General features: G+C 43.4%; 1 protein-coding gene across 1 annotated transcript in view; it reads right to left on the bottom strand.

Moving 5' to 3' along the window:
* WDR66 (WD repeat domain 66) overlaps nt 1–18,429 on the bottom strand; it is an 80,411-nt gene that overhangs the window by 57,748 nt on the left and 4,234 nt on the right. Inside the window, exons 3-4 of the mRNA XM_003796008.3 lie at nt 11,279–11,419; nt 7,731–7,840 (exon numbers count right to left, since the gene is read on the bottom strand). Coding sequence (XP_003796056.1) covers nt 7,731–7,840; nt 11,279–11,419 — 251 coding nt within the window. The remainder of the gene's footprint in view (nt 1–7,730; nt 7,841–11,278; nt 11,420–18,429) is intronic.

Here is an 18,429-nt window from a genome sequence, read left to right as displayed (position 1 = left end):
AAAAAAAAAAAAAAAAAAAAAGAAAAAAAAAATCCACTTGGGAAGGTGATGCCAAATTTCTTGGGAATGACATAATGAAATCCTTAGTGGAAAAATGTATCTTATTCCTAGAGATATTCAGAATTAAATATGGGAAAGATAAAGTCAGTCAGACCGGTACTATTAACATATTTACATATTTATGATTAGAGACTTTGTTTAGTTTTTTAGGAATGTGTGTTTAAGCCCATATGACATATCAGAGTCTCTAACAGATTAGATTTGTGATTCTAATTTAAAATATGTAGTTGATTTAGACTTGTGATTTTAAATTGAAATTGTATTAGGTTTATAAACAATATTAGCACACTTAAGAGAATTTAAGATTTACCATACTTATAGCTAATTTACTAGATTTACAAAAATTACTGAAGTACTAGTGAAGGATCTATTTGTTAATCAGACTACTAAAAAACTTAAAAAAGAAACTGAATACATTGAATCTCTAAATGCAGTTTTTAAATGTTTAAGAGGAGTTAATAACCAAATTTGTAAGCAGGGCTAAACATTAATCAAAGCATCTTCAAAGGTGATTGCAAAAATATGCTAGATTTATAGAGTAAAATTTTTAAGTTGAATGAAAAGCGTAAGGAAAACTACAGTTCTTAATTTTTCATTTAAATAAAGTGAATGTTGATGCTAAAAACAAAATAGCCTCTGAATAATCTTTTTGTGGTCCCAAAGCCATCATTTAAGATATCATAAAACTCATATTGACATAGCATTTGAGTTAATGCCTTTTTTTTTTTTTTGAGACAGTCTCACTTTGTCACCCTTGGTAGAGTGCCGTGACATCACACCTCACAGCAACCTCAAACTCTCGAGCTCAATTGTTCCTCTTGCTTCTGCCTCCTAAGTAGCTGGGACTATAGGCACCTGCCATAACACCCAGCTAGTTTTTTAGAGACTGGGTCTTGCTCTTGCTCAGGCTAGTCTTGAACTCACGACCTCAAGCAATCCACCTGCCTCAGCCACCCAGAGTGCTAGAAATTGTTAATGATTTTGAATTAGTTTTACTTTCTAAATTAAAAAAAAAAAAATCACTGTCCTCTAGTTGTTCTGAGTCTAGTAGGGAAACAACTTCAAAAATGTCAAAAAGTCATGGATTGGCACCATAACAGGGCTGGCTCTGTCTGGTGAAGGGGTCCGTTAGAAAGGCTTTTGGAGAGGCTCCCTGTAGCTCAAGGGGGTAGGGTGCCAGCCCCATATGCCAGAGGTGGTGGGTTCGAACCCAGTCCCGGCCAAAAACTGTGGGAAAAAAAAAAAAAAAAGAAAGGCTTTCGAGAAGGGACATGCTTGAAGCACCCCTCCCCTTCTGCTGAGGCTTTGTAGATTTCCTTTTGCATGAGATAGTAACTTTCCCTCCTAGTTGAGTTGGATGTCAAATTACTTGCAACTGAAAGCCTGGAACAGCTGCAGAGGATTGCTAAGTATGCAGGCAGGGGCAATTCACTTTCCAGAAGTGTTTGCCCAGTTCCGAATGCAAGGTGCATATTCTCTCTCTGTAACAGGCTGATTTGGCAATGGGCAGTCTCTAAGGGGCAACACAACCAGATTTATGCGGAAAAAGATCACACTAAAAATGCTGTGGAGAAAAACCACATGATGATGTCTATATATATGTATTTTTAAAAACAGCAAATGTAGGCTGGGTGCGATGGCTCACACCTGTAATCCTAGCACTCTGGGAGGCCGAGATGGGTGGATAGCCTGAGCTAAGGAGTTCGAGACAAACCTGACAAAGAGCGAGACCCCATCTCTACTAAATAGAAAAGGAGCTGGGCATTGTGGTGGGTACCTGTAGTCCCAGCTACTTGGGAGGCTGAGGCAAGAGGGTTACTCCAGTCCAAGAATTTGAGATTGCTATGAGCTATGACACCATGGCACTCTAGCCAGGGCATAGATTGAGACTCTATCTCAAAAAAACAAAAAGCAAAAAATAGCAAATGTTCTGGAAGGAAACATACCAAATTAATTCCCAAAGAAGACTGGATTGAAAATGGTAGTGAATATTTTCCATTATAATGTATTATTTCCATTAAATGTAACAGTTTTTCATTAAAATGTATTAAAACTATTTTTTAAAAATCGACAGATGAATTAACAGAATGTGGTATATCCATACAAGGGAATGAGATACACCGTGAGCAGGAATGAAGTATTTGTGCACACTACAACATGGGTGAGCCCTGAAAACATTGTCTAAATGAAAGAAGCTGGACACAAAAGGGTGCATATTGTATAATTAATTGATGTGAAATGCCCACAATAGGCATATATCTATTTTTTATTTATTTCTTTATGTTTTTTTTGAGATAGAGTCTCACTTTGATGCCCTCAGTAGAGTGCCATGGCATCACAGCTCACAGCAACCTAACTCTTGGGCTTAAGTAATACTCTTGCCTTAGCCTCCCAAATAGCTGGGACTACAGGCACCTGCCACAACGCCCAGCTATTTTTAGAGGCAAGGTCTCACTCTGGCTCAGGCTCGTCTCGAACCTGTGAGCTCAGGCAATCTACCCACCTTGGCCTCCCAGAGTGCTAGGATTACAGGCATGAACCACCATACCCGGCCCCAATAATTATTATTATTATTATTTTTTTTTTTTGCAGTTTTTGGCCGGGGCTGGGTTTGAACTCGCCACCTCCAGTATATGGGGCCGGCGCCCTACTCCTTTGAGCCACAGGCGCCGCCTGATAATCTCTTTTTTTTTAAACAAAGTTTTGTTCTGTTGCCTAGGCTAAAGTACAATGCATGATCTTATCTCACCACAACCTCAAACTCCTGGCTCAAGGGATCCTTCTGCCCCAGCCTCCCAAGTATCTAGGACTACCAGCACCTGCCAGAATACCTCACTAAATTTTCTATTTTTGGTAGAGATGAGTTCTCACTCTTACCCAGGCTGGTCTTGAATTTCTGGCTTCAAGCTATCCTCCAGCCTCAGCCTCTCAAAGTTTTAGGACTACGGGCATGAGCCACCATGCCTGGCCTATTAAAATAAGTTTTATGTTATATATATTTTAACACAATACAAAAAATCAACGTCAAGGTAGATGGGTTTAAGATGAGTGGAAGGTTAAACTTGCACGGACGGAGATCAATTAGGAGGTTGATGAATGGCCCAAACAAGAGAAGATAGGCAGAGGCAGTGGGGATGGTTCAGAAGCTACAGGAAGTCGCCACGGCAGGACTTCTAGACATGATAGCAGGAGACGTCTGAGGGAATATCAGGTAGAATATCCTCCAGCAGCTTCTTCAGAAAGAAGAGGAAAAGACTGAGAGTCCTTGAGATTATGTGGCTGTTTTCAAATCCTGCACCTGCTCCTTCCTGGCTGAAGAACAATAGGCCACATTTAAGGATTGGGGACCAAGTGAGTCTGAGAAGAGCCTGAGAATAGAGGTAAGCGGATGGGAACTAGGTGGATGTGTTATCAGAGAGCCACAGGAAATGAAGAGTGTCAGATGCCACTGAGCAGTCAGGGTGAGGATCAGGATTGGATGAGGTCACCAGTCACCTGGGGAAGAGCAGTTTCTGTGTCCCCCACTCGGAAACATTCAACATAACTTCTTCCTACTCTTCTTGTCCATCTGGACTCACTTGTCAATCCCTCCCTCCCCACACGGCCAACCAGGGTCTGGCAATCTTGTCACTGAATCTAAAACTGCTTTCTGCCCAGGACTTAAGAAAGAAAATCTGGGTACGAGCATCTATCCCAGACCAGGTACTGTGCTCTATTGACCTTCACAGCATGGCTGTGCCATAGGTACAATAGGTTGAACAGTGTCCTCTCCAAATTCATGACCATCTAGAAACTAAGAACATGACCTTATTTGGAAATAGGGTCTTTGCAGACATAAGACGTAATTAGTTAAGATGAGGTCACAGTGGAGTAAGGTGGACCCTAAATCCAATGGGGAAGACACAGAGACACACAGGGAAAACATCATAAGAAGACAGAGGCAGAGACTGGAGTGCTCCCTCTGCAGGCCCAGGAACCCTAAAATGACCAGCAACCAGCAGAAGCCAGGGAAGAGGCCTGGGACAGCTTCTCCCTTCTGGCCCATAGAAGAAATCAACCTGCTGATTGGTTTCAGACTTCTGGCCTCCAGAACCATGAAAGAGTAAATTTCTGTTGTGGCAGGCGCCTATAGTCCCAGCTACTTGGGAGGCTGAGGCAAGAGAATCACTTAGGCCCAAGAGTTTGAGGTTGCTGTGAGGTGTGATGCTACCTGGGCAAACTACCACAAGCCACATTTTCTATTCCCATTCCTGTCCTGCCCAGCTGTGCTGGACAAAGCGTCACCACATGCTGACTGGTGTCCCTCTCCCCTGGGACAACTCTATCCAGGGTATCAGCTGGAGACTCTGTCTCAAAAAAAAAAAAAATTAATTAATTAAATTAAATTTAAAAACACCCTGTTTATGGTAATTTGTAACAGAACCCCAAGGCATATAAAACAGTAGATATTATTCTTTTTTTCACAACTGGGGATACTTCTCTGGGTCTCTAAGTCACACAGTAGGCAATGGCACAGAAGCCTAGGAGCCTGAGTTTGCACGTACACCTTCCTCCCTGCCATCCTGCTCTTTTATGTCACTGTGGTGTCCCCTGGGCCCTTCCCCTCTTTCCTTCCAAATTTCCTACCTGGGCAAGCCACCACAAGCCACATTTTCTATTCCCACTCCTGTTCTGCCCTGGACAAAGCGTCACCACATACTGACTGATCCACTACCAGCTCGTGCTTTTTGTCTTCAGCCAGGCTCTCCCTGAAACCCTATAGTTCTTTCCTTTCACTTTGGTTGACCTCTGTTGCATTCAATTGATTAAACAAACCACATCCTCACATTTTAAATTCCAACCCCTATTTTAACATCCTCAGCAAATAAGAGGATGCTTTAGAGCTGTTGCCCAAAGTGACCTGCTCAGCCTTACAACATCCCCCGGTGAGTGCCTAGGTATCTTCTTGCTCAGTGCTTCTCAAAGTGGTGAAGGACTTTTTAAAACATTTTGAATCCATTTCAGACCAACGCATTTACAAAATAAAAATAACATTGCAGGGCTGGGTGTGGTAGCTCATACCTGTAATCCCAGGCTGAGGTTGGTGGTTTGCTTGAGCTCAGGAGTTTGAGATCAACCTGAGCAAGATCAGAGTGAGATCCCATCTCTACTAAAAATAGAAAAATTAGCTGGGCATAGTGATGGGCACCTGTAAAAGAGGATCACTTGAGCCCAAGAGTTTAAGATTGCCATAGCAAGGTCAACTTGTAAAATTTCCCAAATGCTTCCTCTGTACTTCCTGTTCAGCATGGGCCAGCACCTGCTGAGAGGTCAGCTCAGTCTGTGACCACACTTCAAGTAGCACTGCTCTAGCCCACAGAAATCTCAACAATTCCTTATCTGATGCACTGTTAACAAAGGGGCCCTAAAAGCCAAATTATATGACTTAGGAAGAAAGGCAATAAAAGATGACAACCTTGATAATCAGAGAGACTCCCCATCAAATCTGCTGCCAGCAGGAGGGAAGGAAGGAGCTGAGTTACAGAACAGATAACAGGAGAGGAAGAGCCTGGCTTTTGGGACTTGGACCCAGTGCCAGAGAATCTGTCACTCAAGATCCCTGGGCTAGTCTCTGTGATACCAGACTAAAACGGGCTCACCGTTTATCCAAGTTAAGAAGGTCACTGGGACTCACTTTTCAGGCATCAGAGTGTGGCAAAAAGCTATGATAGTCTTAGCACAAGAAAAACATCAGACACATTTTGATAGAAGGGCACCCTATAAAATCTCCTATCAGTACTCCTCAAAATTGCCAAAATCTTCACCAAGGAAGTCTGAGAAACTCCCATAGCCAAGAGGGCCTAAGGAGACATCAGGCTCAAGCTAATGTGGCATCCTGGGATGGAAAAGGAACTTTAGGGGTAAGCTAAGGAAATCTGAATGAACTCTGGATGTTAATTAATAATAAGGAATCAATGGCCAAGGGCAGTGGCTCATACCTGCAATCTTAGCACTCTGGGAAGACAAGGTGAGAGAACTCGCTGAGCTCATGAGTATAAAACCAGATTGAACAAGAGCCAGAAACCATCTCTACTACAAATAGAAAATTAGCCAGGTATTGTGGTGGGCACCTGTAGTCCCAGCTACTTGGGAGGCTGAGACAGGAGGATCATTTGAGCCCAGGAATTTGAGGCTGCTGTGAGTTAGGCTAACACCATGGCATTCTAGCCTGGGTAAGAGTGAGACTCTCTCTCAAAAAAAAATAATGTGACTTGGTGCCTATAGCTCAGCAGCTAGGGTGCCAGCCACATACACTGGAGCTGGCAGATTCGAATCCAGCCTGGATCTGCCAAACAACAATGACAACTACAACCAAAAAATAGCCGGGCACTGTGGTGGGTGCCTGTAGTCGCAGGTTGGGAGGCTGAGGCAAGAGAATCACTTAAGCCCAAGAGTTTGAGGTTGCTGTGAGCTGTGAAGCCACAGCACTCTACCGAGGGTGACACAGTGAAACTCTTATCTCAGGAAAAAAAAAATAATAAGGTATCATTATTGTCTTATTAATTATAATAAATGGGCATACTAATGGAAGATGTAAATAACAGGCAAACCTTCTGTACTATATTATCAAAGTTTTCTGTAAATCCAAAACTATTCTACAAAACATCTACTGATTTTAAAAAGAGGCAATGGTGGGCTGTGAATAGAGGGGAGATGTTAGAATTAGAGTATACAGAGCCACAGCACCTTTGGAGATCACTCTTTCCAGGGCAACAAAGTGAAACTCTGTCTCAAAAAAAAAAAACCTCCATAGGGCAATAAGATTGAACATGCCGGGTGGCACCTGTAGCTCCGTGGGTAGGGCACCAGCCACATGCACGGGGTCTGGGGGTTCAAACCCAGCCAAGGCCTGCTTAAAAAAAAAAATAAATAAATAAAATAACAACAATAACAAAAAAAATAGCTGAGCATTGTGGCAGATGCCTGTAGTCCCAGCTACTGGGAGGCTGAGGCAAGAGAATCGCTTAAGCCCAAGAGTTGGAGGTTGCTGTGAGGTGTGACACCACAGCCCTCTACTGAGGGTGGCATAGTAAGACTCTGTCTCAAAAAAAAAAAATCAAACCTGTGAGATTAGGGAAAACACTCCCCTTAGCCTACCAGGATTACAGGCATGAGCCACTGAGCCTGGCCCAATGTCTCTCATTGTAAATGACAGATTTGGCATTTGGTTTGTGTTTTGAACTTGTGTGAGCTGGGTTAGTATGAGTCAGCCTCCCTTAGCCCTGACTACTTTGGAACACGAACAAACCAAATTTCTAAGCACCAGGATTATTAATTCTTTGATTAGTCACAGTAGCAGATACTCTACAGAAATGGGCGGGGGGAGGCTGGTGGTGTCTGTGGCTCAGGGAGTAGGGTGCCAGCCCCATATACCGAGGGTGGCAGGTTCAAACCTGGCCCCGGCCAAACTGCAACAAAAAATAGCCGAGTGTTGTAGAGGACACCTGTAGTCCCAGCTAATCGCGAAGCTGAGGCAAGAGAATCACCTAAGCCCAGGAGTTGGAGGTTGCTGTGCGCTGTGTGATAGATACCATGGCATTCTATCGAGGACGATAAAGTGAGACTCTGTCTCTACAGAAAAAAAAGAAAAGAAATTGGGGGTGGGAGAGGAGTGATAGCACAAAGCCTACCCTGTGAAGGAGTCCCATATAATGATCAAGCAGTCTGGCCCTTTGTCTGCTGTGGCGATCCACCGCCTGTCTTCACTGACGCAGAGGCAGGAGATAACATTGGGGTGGCCCTATAAAAATGAAGAGAAAATGCTCTAAAAATATCCAGAATGCTGCCCAGCCCTAGGTACCATCAAGAAAGGCTGGGTTCCCACAGAGAAATCTAAACTTCTTTTAACGCTCATCTGGCTAAAAATTCTACTCTCACTGGCCTTCCCCGGGTAGATGGCCTTCCCCATCTTCTAGTGGGTAGTTTTTGAATTTCCTCTCCCAGTAAACTCAGACTGGGTACATTGTCTCACATCTATAATCATAGCACTCTCGGAGGCCAAGGTGGATGGATCGCATGAGCTCAGGAGTTTGAGACCAGCCTGAACAAGAGTGAGACTCGAGTCTCTAAAAACCAGCTGGGCATTGTGGCCAGCACCCTTAGTCCCAGCTACTTGGGAGGCTGAGGCCAGAAGATCACTTGAGCCCAATAGTTTAAGGTTGCTGTGAGCTATTATGCCATAACACTCTACGGGGGGTGTCAAAGTGAGACTCTATCTCAAAAAAAGAAAAAAAAGGTTTTCCACTGTAAGAATATTTTTTATTTTCTGTGTTGTAGTGTTGCTTGAGTTGGAGTGCCTACTAAGAACTCCCTAAATTACACTGATTAATAAATTAAACATAATAAAATTTTAATTGTGTAATCTTTTTTTTTTTTTTTTTTTTTTGAGACAGAGCCTCAAGCTGTCCCCCTGGGTAGAGTGCCGTGGCATTACAGCTCACAGCAACCTCCAACTCCTGGGCTCAAGCGAGTCTCCTGCCTCCGCCTCCCAAGTAGCTGGGACCACAGGCGCCCGCCACAACGCCCGGCTATTTTTTGGTTGCAGCCGTCATTGTTGTTTGGCGGGTCCGGGCTGGGGATTCGAACCTGCCACCTTAGGTGTACGTGGCTGGCGCCTTAGCCGGTTGAGCTATAGGCGCCGAGCCAATTGTGTAATCTTAATATCAGGGCATTGTAAGATACCCTGGATTTGGCTGGGCACCCGTAGCTCAGTGGTTAGGGTGCCGGCCACATGCTCTGGGGCTGGTGTGTTCAAACCCAGCCTGGGCCTGCTAAACAAACAAACAAAAGGCTTGGTGCCCGTAGCACAGTGGTTATGGCACCAGCCATATACACCAAGGGTGGCAGGTTCAAACCTGGCCTAGGCCAGCTAAACAACTGCAACCAAAAAATTGCAGGGCTCTGTGGTGGGTGCCTATAGTCCCAGCTACTTAGGCGGCTGAAGCAAGAGAATCGCTTAAGCCCAAGAGTTTGAGGTTGCTGTGAGCTGTGACATAATGGCACTCTACCAAGGGTGACAAAGTGAGACTCTGTCTCAAAAAAAGCAAACAAACTCCTACCTGAAAGATAAACTATACTCTGCATAGCAACAGTGGCTCTCTAGGGGACAAGTCATGTACCCATCTCTAATCCAGGTGCCAGTGAGTATAGCTCAGGGGTAGAGCATTTGACTACAGATTAAACAATAAACATTTGGGTCAGGGGTGGAAAACCTACCACATGTGGCCATCCAGATCCCCAGGTGCAGCCCCTGGCTGAATCCAAATTGTACAGAGCAAATCCTTTTTTTTTTTTTTCTGAGACAGAGTCTCACTTTGTTGCCCTGGTAGAGTGCTGTGGTTTCACAGATCACAGCAACCTCCAGCCTCTTGGGTTAAAGCTATTCTCTTGCCTCAGCTTCCAAGTAGAGAGCAAATCCTTTTAATGAAGGAATTTGTCCTGTGAAGTTTGGCTTAGGTCAAAAGTCCTCACTCAAGGACCCAGAAGGCCAAATCTAGGTTCTCTCCTCCCCTAAGCAACCCTGAACCTCTCCGCCAGCCCCATCTCCCTAAAACGCTATTCACTTACAGTCACCGAGCAGCTCTGAAGCAATAGCTCCTCTCTACTTCCACTCTTATCCTCCTACCATCCTTTCTTCCATACAACAGAGGAACACTGTGGAAACATAACCCCTTTTCCTCATTCCTCATCTCCCTCCCTCACTCTGCATCAACTCACTGGCCTTCTTTGGGCCTCCCACACAAGTCTAAAGCACTTAGAGCTCCCTCTGTCTGGAATGCTCTTCCTCCAAACTTGTTTGTTTTATTCTCATGGTTCAAGTCTCACCAGAAACAGCACTTTTTTAGTCCTGACCACTCCATCTATATTAGGTTTTCTCTCTCTCTGATTTTTCTCTCTTAGGCCATCTTCACATTTCCTGTAGGGCACTGGTTCAGTTTGTAATCATGTATGTATGTGTTCACTTGTTTCATGCCTGTCTCTGCACTAAACTGTAAGCTCCACAAGATCAGGGAATAAACCTATCTTATTCTTGACTACACATCCATAATCTGAAACATAGTGGCCATAAGTATTTGTGGAATGAGTGAGTGAATGCCAGTCCCAGCCACCCGCCCCTGACAAGGCTGGACTCCTGCTATCTGCTCCTTCAGTCTCAGCCCCTCTGCATGGTCCTGCTCCTCCCTGACTACCTGAGCCTGCTGACAACAATCTTTCCATCCTCCTCTGCTGTCACCATTGTGCTTACTGTTACACATTCAATGAAGGTCTGAGAGGAGCTGCTTGCTGATTTTTTTCATGTGTATTTCTGGACTTCTAGAGAGTAAATTCCTTAAGTTGTGCCCAGGTGTCCTGGATCCCTGGCACAATGCTAAGTACTGAATGGGCTCCTGGTAAAAACTTCATAGTGTTTTTGAGCTGGGTGTTGACTAAGAAAGATCCTATAACAACACATGTAACTGAAAGGGTAACATGGAACTGTTTACCAGGTCAACTAGTGGAAAGTCAGATACTAAGAAATAGGACACTCAGATAGGTCAAGCAGAGTGGTGTGAGGAGGGTAGACATGTGTAGGGAGGTTCAGAGAGGGTAAAACAGAGTTGCTGAAGGGAAGGAGGGAAAAGAGGATAACTTAACGCTTTCTTACTTACCTACTTAATACTTCTGAGTCAGGAAACCTGGATTTATCATTACTAGTGCAATCTTGAGCAAATCACTTAAATCACTCTGGGCCTCAGTTTCTTCTTCTATAAAATGGGTGCGTTAACACTCACTTCTCAGCATGGTTATAAGGAGCACAACCCTTTGAAAACTAGAGAGGTCTACGTGTCATTAGGTTTGCATCCCTGCTGAACAGGTGCCTCTCTTGTTTCACCACAGTTATGTGGAGACATGATCTACATGGTCCACATTTTTGCAGAAATGTGAAAAGCACAGATGTTTTAAATCCTTATAACTATAAAATTAATATCAACTGTTGTTTGTAAGTTGATTTTGATTAGAATCAGAAAGACAATGAACAACAACATGTTCTTCTAAAGAGAGGATTTTCTGTAGATCAAAGAGAGGTTGGAAAGCATGACAGTGATATAAAGAAGTCAGCTTTTGACATATAAAACAAAATGCTCCACACAAATTAAAGACAACCTCTTTTACTTACAAGAAGGAAAACCCAGCATACCTGAAGGTGGTACTGATAATTCCTGGACACATTGTAGATGACCGCAGTGTGAGCACAGACAAACAGAAGAACTCTCTCATTTTCCTCTCGAAGATAGTAAACAGGAAGAGAGCTGTTCCATCCAAACCACCAGGTCATGGTCTGGAAGACAAAGGTAAAACCATGAAGACACCACAGTATAGTTCGGCTCCCATAACACACTGGTGATAGCACCAGCCACATACACTGAGGCTGGCGGGTTCGAACCCAGCTCAGGCCAGGTAAACAATGACAACTGCAACAAAAAATAGCTGGGCATTGTGGCGGGCACCTATAGTCCCAGCTAGGTGGGAGGCTGAGGCAAGAGAATTACCTAAACCCAAGAGTTTGAGGTTGCTGTGAGCTGTGATGGCACAGTACTCTATTGTGGTGACAAAGTGAGACTCTCTCTCAAAAAAAAAAGATACTACAGCGTGCTGAGCCCAGTACTATGGCTCCTGGTGTTCCTGGCACAAGTCCCCAGAGGAGGAGGATTTGATAGCAAAAGTCCAAGGAAGAAAAACCACTTAGAAAGTCCTCAACAGCATGCTATATGGATAAATCTTGAAAATGTTATGCTAAGTGAAAGAAATAGTGACATAGTTGCACAACGCTACAAGTATCCTAAAAACCAATAAACTGTATTCTTTAAAGGGGTGGATTTTTTGAGGATGTGAAAAAATTGGAACCCTTATGTACCCTGGTGGGAATGTAAAATAGTACAGCAGTGGTAAAAACTAGTATGGCTGTTCCTCAAAAAAATTGAAAATAAAATTACCCTATAATCTAGCAATTAAGTTTCTGGGTACATAACCCGAAATTACTGAAAACCAGGTGTTAAAAAATATTTGTATATCCATGTTCCTAGCAGCAGTAATTACTCACAACAACCAAAAGGTGAAAGAAACCCAAGTGTCCACTAATGGATGAATGGATAAACAGACTGTGTGGCCTATTCATACAACAGAAAATTACCCAGCCTTAAAAAAGGAAATTCTGACATAGACCACCACATGGATGAAATCTGGCAACTTTCATAAGTGAACAAACCAGTCACAAAAGGAAAAATACTGCATGACTCCACTTGTATGACATACCTAGAATAATTAAATTCACAGAGATAGAAAATAGAATGACGGGTACCAGAGGAGGTAGGAGAAGGAGGGTATGGGAAGTTGTTGTTCACTGGTACAGTGTTTCAGTTTCATAAACTCCTAGAGATGGGTAGGAGTGATGGTTGCAAAGCAATGTGAAGGTACTTAATAACACCGACCTGTATCTTTGAAATGGTTAAAATGGCAATTTTTTTTTTGAGAGAGGATCTTGACCTATCAGTCAGACTGGATAGCAATGACAATCACAACTTACTTCAACCTTGAGCCCCTGACCTCAAGTGATCCTCCTGTCTTAGCCTCCTCCAGTGTGAGGATTACAGGTGTGAGTCACCACACCCAATTAGATTTGATTCTTACACACCACTTTTCTTGGGAGGATAAATGATAAAGAGATAAAATCCATCCAGGTGCAATGGCCAACACCTATAATCTTAGGACTCTAGGAGGCCAAGGGGGGAGGACTGCTTGAGGTTAGAAGCTTAAGAATGGCCTGAGTGGCTCGGCGCCTATAGCTCAACCGGCTAAGGCGCCAGCCACGTACACCTAAGGTGGCGGGTTCGAATCCCCAGCCCGGACCCGCCAAACAACAATGACGGCTGCAACCAAAAAATGGCCAGGCGTTGTGGCGGGCGCCTGTGGTCCCAGCTACTTGGGAGGCGGAGGCAGGAGACTCGCTTGAGCCCGGGAGTTGGAGGTTGCTGTGAGCTGTGAGGCCATGGCACTCTACCCAGGGGGACAGCTTGAGGCTCTGTCTCAAAAAAAAAAAAAAAAAAAAAAAAAGAATGGCCTGAGCAAGAGTGATACCTTGTCTCTACCAAAAATAGGAAAAATTAGCTGGGTATGGTGGTATCCATCTGTAGTCCCAGCTACTCTGGAGGCTGACGCAAGAGGATTGCTTGAGCCCAGGAGTTGGAGGTTATTGTGAGCTATGATGACACCGCTGCACTCTTGCACTAACGCTAGGGCAACAGAGTGAGAACACTATCTCAAGAAAAAATAAAATAAAATCCCCGTGATAAATTAAAATTTCTATACTTCCAGGAAAAAAACAAAAATGTTATGAAATGAGAAATTATAGGTACTATAAATCTGACTACTGCTTTCATTTTTTTTTTTTAAGAGACAGAGCCTCATTTTGTCACCCTCAGTAGAGTATCATGGCGTCATAGCTCATAGCAACCTCTAGCTCTTGGGCTTAGGCAGTTCTCTTGCCTCAGCCTTCAGAGTAGCTGGGACTACAGGTGCCTGCCACAACACCCGGTTATTTTTTTCTTGCAGTTTGGCAGGGGCAGGGTTTGAACAGCCCACCCTTGGTGTCTGGGGCCGGAGCCCTACTCACTGAGCCACAGGCACTGCCCCGCTTTTAATTTTAATTTTGTGTTCACAGCCTTTTATAAAAATTAAAGATAAACAAACTGTGGCACATCCAGACGATTGGAATATTACTCAGTGAGAAAAAGAAATGAGCTATCAAGCCATGAAAAGATATGAAGGCTTGATATGCATAAATGCATATTCCTAAGTGAAAGAGCAAGTCTGAAAAGGCAGTATACTGCATGATTCCAACTATATGACATTCTGGAAAAGGAAAGCTATGGAGACAAAAAGATTAAAGGTCGCCAGGGCTAGGGGCAGGGGAGAGGGATGGAGGTATGGGTGGAGGACAGGGATTTAGGGTAGTGACACTGCTCTGTGTCGTACTAGGAAAGGTGTACATCATTATACGTTTGTCAAAGCCCACACAATGTACCACAAAAAGTGATCCCTAATGTAAACTATAGATTTTAGTTAATAATAATGTATCAATATACACTCGTCAACTAACAGATGCACCACACTAATGCAAGATGTTAATAAAAGGGAAAACTGGAGAGGAAGGAGGTGCAAGGGAGTACCTGGGCACTCTCTGTGCCTTCAGCTCAATTTTTCTATAAACCTAAAACTACTCAAAAGTAAAGTCTATTTAAAAAAGTGAATTAAAGCCAAGTAAGGAAATGTAGAATAGTTCTGAAAGTGATGGTTAAGTGATGAGCTGCTAAAAATCAGTGAGTTATGTTGGGAGTATGGAAACAAAATCTGGTAAGTTTCCATTTTTATCTTTGAACAATACTTACAAAGTTAAATTATTTCTCCTCAAGATAAACATGGCAGGTAACATGGCTGACTTCTCTCTCTTACATTCTTCACTCCCATCCTCTACTGTTTCCATCTGCTCATTCCCTATAATTTATATTTATATTTAGATCCCTTATTGTGTGGGTGTGAGTGGTAGAATTATGGAATCATAATTGTCTCAAGCTGCAACTTCTAGGAACAGAATTATTTAATAGTCGGCTGGTTCTTAAAAGCTGATTTATTCAAATGAAATTGTTCTTTTGGAAACTTGCTAATCCTAAAAGGATCATTTTATTCATCCTGGAAATTTATTTTGCTATTTAACAAATTAGTTATAAAAAGAAAACATTCTTAACCATCCTGAGCAGACTTCTCTTGTCAGCTGTAACAGCTCTTCCAAAGTCAAAACTAGGCTGACTTCCCTCAGTAGTAACACAAATACCGTACTCAAGCAGCATTCACTACTGAAATCACCTAGCATTAATCATCATGTGTTGCACCGTTTTTTTTTTTCTTGAGAGAGTCTCACTTTGTCACCCTCAATAGAGTGCATGGCATCATAGCTCACAGCCAACCTCAAACTCAGCTCAAGTGATCTTCTTGCTCAGCCTCCTGAGTAGCTGGGGTTACAGGTGCCTGCTACAATGTCTGGTTATTTTTTAGAGATGGGGTCTCTCTCCGGCTCAGGCTAGTCTCAAAGTTGTGAGCTCAGGCAGTCTACCCACCTTGGATTTCCAGAGTGCTAGGATTATAGGTGTGAGCCACCATGCCCAGCCTTTGGACCAGTTTATTTTATTTTATTTTATTTCAGATTATTATGAAGGTATAAACAATTAGGTTACAATGTTTGTGTTTGTTAGGTAAGGTCTCTGTTGTAGTTCTACCCCTAACTCATTTTGCACCAGTTTTAACATTTATGATGAATGACGGTGGAGATATCCATGTCTTTACATCAATATTTTTCTAAAACATTATAATTTGGAAAACAAAACTTTTTTTGTCAAAAAAAAAAAAAGGATTTGACTAGATTTGATGCTCGTAAGATTCCTGTTCATAAATACATGATAACCTTGTGTCTTTGGGGCAGATGGGATCCACAATTAGGCCTATTTACCATGAGAACCATTTAAGTTATGACAAGCCTGGGACTAAGGCAGGAGACCAAAGGAAAAGGAAGATGTTGCAGGCACAAGAGATATGGAGGAGCACACTCAGTGCAGCAACTGTTGTGAAAGTAAGAATCTAGATGCAACATAAATGGCCACTGAGAGAGGAAGAGTTAGATTTAAAAAGAGGGGCCTGGCTCGGCGCCTGTAGCTCAACCGGCTAAGGCTCCAGCCACGTACACCTAAGGTGGCGGGTTTGAATCCCCAGCCCGGACCCGCCAAAACAACAATGATGGCTGCAACCAAAAAATAGCCGGGCGTTGTGGCGGGCGCCTGTGGTCCCAGCTACTTGGGAGGCAGAGGCAAGAGACTCGCTTGAGCCCAGGAGTTGGAGGTTGCTGTGAGCTGTAATGCCACGGCACTCTACCCAGGGGGACAGCTTGAGGCTCTGTCTCAAAAAAAAAAAAAAAAAAGAGGGGCCTGTGTGGTGGCTCACATCTATGATCCCAGCACCCTGGGAGGCCCAGGCAGAAGGATTGCTTGAGGCCAGGAGTTTGAGACCAGCCTGAGCAAGAACAAGACTCCAGTCTCTACTATAAAGTAGAAAAAAATCAGTCGTGTGTGGTGGTATGTGCCAGCTACTTGGGAGGCTGAGGCAGGAAGATGAAGCTCAGGAGTCTGAAGTTGCAGTAACTTATGATATAACAAAAAAAATTTAAAAAGAGGAGCTACATGTACTAATATAAGAAACCTTCTGGGTGGTGCCTGTGGCTCAAGGAGGAGGGCGCCAGCCCCATATGCTGGAGGTGGTAGGTTCAAACCCAGCCCCGTCCAAAAAAAAGAAACCTCCTAAGACATATGAAGTGGAAAAACATTTTGCAGAGATGAAGAATTATCTCACTGGTAAAAACTAAACAAAAACTAAATGCTAAATGTGAGCACACATAAACATATGCGCACACAGATAGCACGTTACATACACATTGAAAAAGTCAGGAAACATATACAGTTATACTGAGCAGTAACAGTAGGTACCTCAGGGAAATGGGATTGGAGTGGAAGTATGTGTAGGAAGAGGGATCTTTGCCTTCAAAAATGTATATATTGTCTGGATATTTTACAAAGAGCACTGAGTATTTTTAACAAAAAGAAAAAAATAATCAAGGCAGGGGGAGGAAAAAGAAAGAAGAAAGAAAATACAAGCAAAAAGCTAAAGAAATTTCAGGAGGCTAGGGTGTAAGGATTATTTAAATTTGAATATAGCCTGGGCAACTAGCAAGAACTCTCTGTTTAAAAAAAAAAAAACTGGCTCATCACCTATAGCTCAGTGCTAGGGCACCAGCCACATATACCAGAGCTGGCGGGTTCAAACTCGGCCCAGACCTGCTAAACAACAATGACAACTACAACAACAAGAACAAAAAAATAGCTGGGCATTGTGGCGGGCACGTGTAGTCCCAGCTACTTGGGAGGCTGAGGCAAGAGAATCACTTAAGCCCAAGAGTGGAGGTTGCTGTGAGCTGTGACACCACAGCACTCTACCAAGGGCGACATAGTGAGACTTTGTCTCAAAAAAAAAAAAAGCTAAAGAAATCTGAAAAGCAAGACAGTTGAGAGAGTCTAGAAAAGTTTTGGTTCTGCAGTGAGAACTCAAACTGGGAAGTGGTTCTTGGCAAGTCCTGATAGCTGGGGCCACGACACAAAGGCCACACATTCTCATCAGGGATATTACCTGATTTCTTATTAGCTGGCTAAATAAGACAAAGGTCTTCATGGATCCTAAAAACTCAATTATTCTTTCTCTCAGACTGAGCAATTACAAGCTACAGGACAGAACCTATACCTCCTCAGCTGAAATCTGCAGAAAGCAGGTTTTTAGTGATCTGCATTTCCCACTAGACCTCTTTCCTCCATCATCATCATCACACAGTTGTTAACACCAAGTGCTCACTATGAGTTAGTGACTACCGTAAGTACTTTGTATACACTTACTCAGTTCCAAATCTTCCAAAGGCCTGAATCTATAGGGAAAATTTTTGTAAAAAGCATGAATCCTAGGAAACAATTTTCAGAAAGTAGCAGATGGAGGAAGAAGGGAAAAAAACCTCTCTTCTTCCTTCTAGTCGTAAATGATAATATTTTTATTCCTCGCAGATGGTGCCTCCCTGGAATATTCTCAGCAGCAGCAAAGGCAGACTCCTTTGCACTGCTCGGGGCTTTTCGCTGCAGCTCTCACTCTTGTCATGCCTTTCGCTTTCTGACTGTCTGGGAATGGATGGTTTTGGAGCATGCAAAGAAATCAAGACAGAAGAGAGGAGGCAAGAAGGGGAAGCAAGGCATTGGTGGAATAAAGGAGGAGTATTACAATGTGAGAGAGAAAGAAAGAGGAGGGGAAGAGAGGGAGGAAGAAAAAGGAGAAAGTGGAGTGGAAAACAAAAGACAAGGGAAAGGAAGAGAGATGGAAAAGAGAAGGGGGGTAGAGGAGGGACCAATTTTGAGTGAAATATCACCCTGTGCAACTGACAAACTACGTCTGGAATTTCCTGCCTGCTAAACAACAGTATTGAACCCAGATGCAGCAGTGTTCAAGTTCATGTTCAGTCCCATGTGTCCAGCCAAACCTCTTAACTTTTTGTTTTTTTTGTTTTTTTTGAGACAGAGCGTCAAGCTGTCCCCCTGGGTAGAGTGCTGTGGCATCACAGCTCACAGAAACCTCCAACTCCTGGGCTCAAGCGAGTCTCCTGCCTCAGCCTCCCAAGTAGCTGGGAGCACAGGCGCCCACCACAGGCGCCTGCCA

Source organism: Otolemur garnettii, unplaced genomic scaffold, assembly GCF_000181295.1.
Source record: "Otolemur garnettii isolate 467f Iridium unplaced genomic scaffold, OtoGar3 scaffold00099, whole genome shotgun sequence".
Lineage (NCBI taxonomy): Eukaryota > Metazoa > Chordata > Mammalia > Primates > Galagidae > Otolemur > Otolemur garnettii.
The sequence above is the reverse complement of the archived record's forward strand: the minus strand, read 5'-3'. Positions and strand labels throughout refer to the sequence as shown.